Genomic DNA, 1,937 nt, shown 5'->3' on the forward strand with positions numbered 1-1,937 from the left:
CAAGCCTTATTAAGGTCTGTGAAGTCCACGCACACTCGCCACTTTCCTGTCTTCTTCTTTACCACCATCGTATTGGCTAACCATTGAGGATAAAAAACTTCCTTGATATCCCCAGCCTGCTTGAGCTTGGCCACCTCACTCCTGACGGTTTCGGCCTGCTCTTTCGATGGTCGCTGAGGTGGTTGTCTTTTAGGAATAGCGGAAGGATTCACGTTGAGTCGATGACAAATGAAATTCGGATCTACCATCGGGGCTTCATATGGGCTCCATGCAAACACATCTACATTTGCTCTGAGGAACTCCAGCAATCTCTCATTCTCTTGCAAAGGCAGCTTAGCCCAAACCTGGAAGAATTTTTTCAGATCACCAGCAACAATTACACTCTCCAAATCTTCACACTTTACCTCGTCGGCTAGTACATCCAAGGGTAATGCTGGGGGTTTTAATTGCTATAATTCATTATCAGCAGTAGCCGAGATCTCTACCTCTGGCCGATATTGTATAGCTGCTACTAGGCATTGCTGAGTTGCCACCTGACTTCCTACTATCTCCAATACTTGGCCTCCGGACGGGTACTTCACTTTTTGATGCAAAGTAGACGAGACTGCTCCCAGGGTATGAAGCCAAGGTTTGCCCATAATAGCCGTGTATGGAGAAAAAACATCTACAACAATGAAGTCCACCTCCACCATATCCATACCGGCTTGCACAGGTAGTCTGATCAGTCCTTTCGGAGCGACCATCCTTCCCTCAAAACTCACTAGAGGGGAGCTGTAGGCTACTAAGTCCTATGGTTTCAGACCTAACCCTTTATACAAATCTGGGTACATTATATCCACAGCACTACCTTGATCAATCATCACCCTTTTGACATCATACTCACCAATTCTCAGCGTGACCACCAGAGCATCATCATGGGGCTGTATGGTTCCAACCTTGTCCTCATCAGAAAAGCCCAGAATCAGGGGGACGTCCACCCTGGCTCTCTTCAACGCTTGGCAATGATCCTCGGCCGGAGGTCGGAACACCGACAGTACCCTAGAAGGGCAAGATCTAGTTCTCCCTAGGGCAGCAAAAATAACGTTGATCGTACCAAGGGGGAGTCTTGAAGAAGCGTCCCCACGCACTTCTGAGCCTGCTTGGCTTACCCTACCACTGGAATGATGCAAGAGCTGCTTCAATTTCCCCTCTCGGACCAATTGCTCCAAATGGTTCCATAAATTCCTGCAATTTTCTGTCGTGTGCCCATGATCCTGATGATAGTGACAATATAAGTTCGGGTTGCATTTCCTAGGCTCTCCCGCCATCTTGTTTGGCCATTTGAAAAAGGGCTCATTCTTTATCTTCTCCAACACTTGCTACACCAGCTCCCGAAACACTGCATTAACCACCTAAGTGTCAGAAGAACCTGATTGCCCAATGTAGTCTTTTCGAAGTTGGCTACTATTGTAACGGTCCGATCTGAAATCCCTCCTCTCTTGAGGGATTACCTTAGCCTTTCCTTTTCCCTGAAGCTGGTCCTCTTCTACTCTTCTGTACTTATCAATCCTATCCATTAATTGGTGTACACTGGTAATAGGTTTGCCAGTTAAAGATTTCCTCAAATCATGATCGGCTGGAAGGCCAGTTTTGAAAGTACTTATGGCCACGTCATCATGCTCTCCCTCTATTTCATTAAATATTTCCTAGTATCTATCTGAATAAGCTTTGAGAGTCTCGCCTTCTCGCATGGACATAGACAGCAAGGATCCCAAAGACCGGGGAACCCTACTGCAAGTGATAAAGCGTGTGCCAAAAGCCCAGGTAAGCTTTTTGAAGGACTCAATAGAATTGGCCCTTAAACCGTTGAACCATCTCATCGCCACCGGACCCAAACTTGATGGAAAGACCTTGCACATCAAGGCCTCATCCATGGAGTAGATAGCCATCTTTTGGCT

General features: G+C 46.7%; 1 protein-coding gene across 1 annotated transcript; it reads right to left on the bottom strand.

The window, feature by feature from the left end:
- Nucleotides 1-788: 788 nt before the first annotated feature.
- Nucleotides 789-1,307, bottom strand: LOC126692918 (uncharacterized). Its single transcript, XM_050388762.1, has one exon. The coding sequence runs from the start codon at nt 1,305-1,307 to the stop codon at nt 789-791; it is 519 nt and encodes a 172-aa protein (XP_050244719.1).
- Between the last annotated feature and the right edge of the window lie 630 nt (nt 1,308-1,937).

This window comes from Quercus robur, chromosome 1 (genome assembly GCF_932294415.1).
Source record: "Quercus robur chromosome 1, dhQueRobu3.1, whole genome shotgun sequence".
Lineage (NCBI taxonomy): Eukaryota > Viridiplantae > Streptophyta > Magnoliopsida > Fagales > Fagaceae > Quercus > Quercus robur.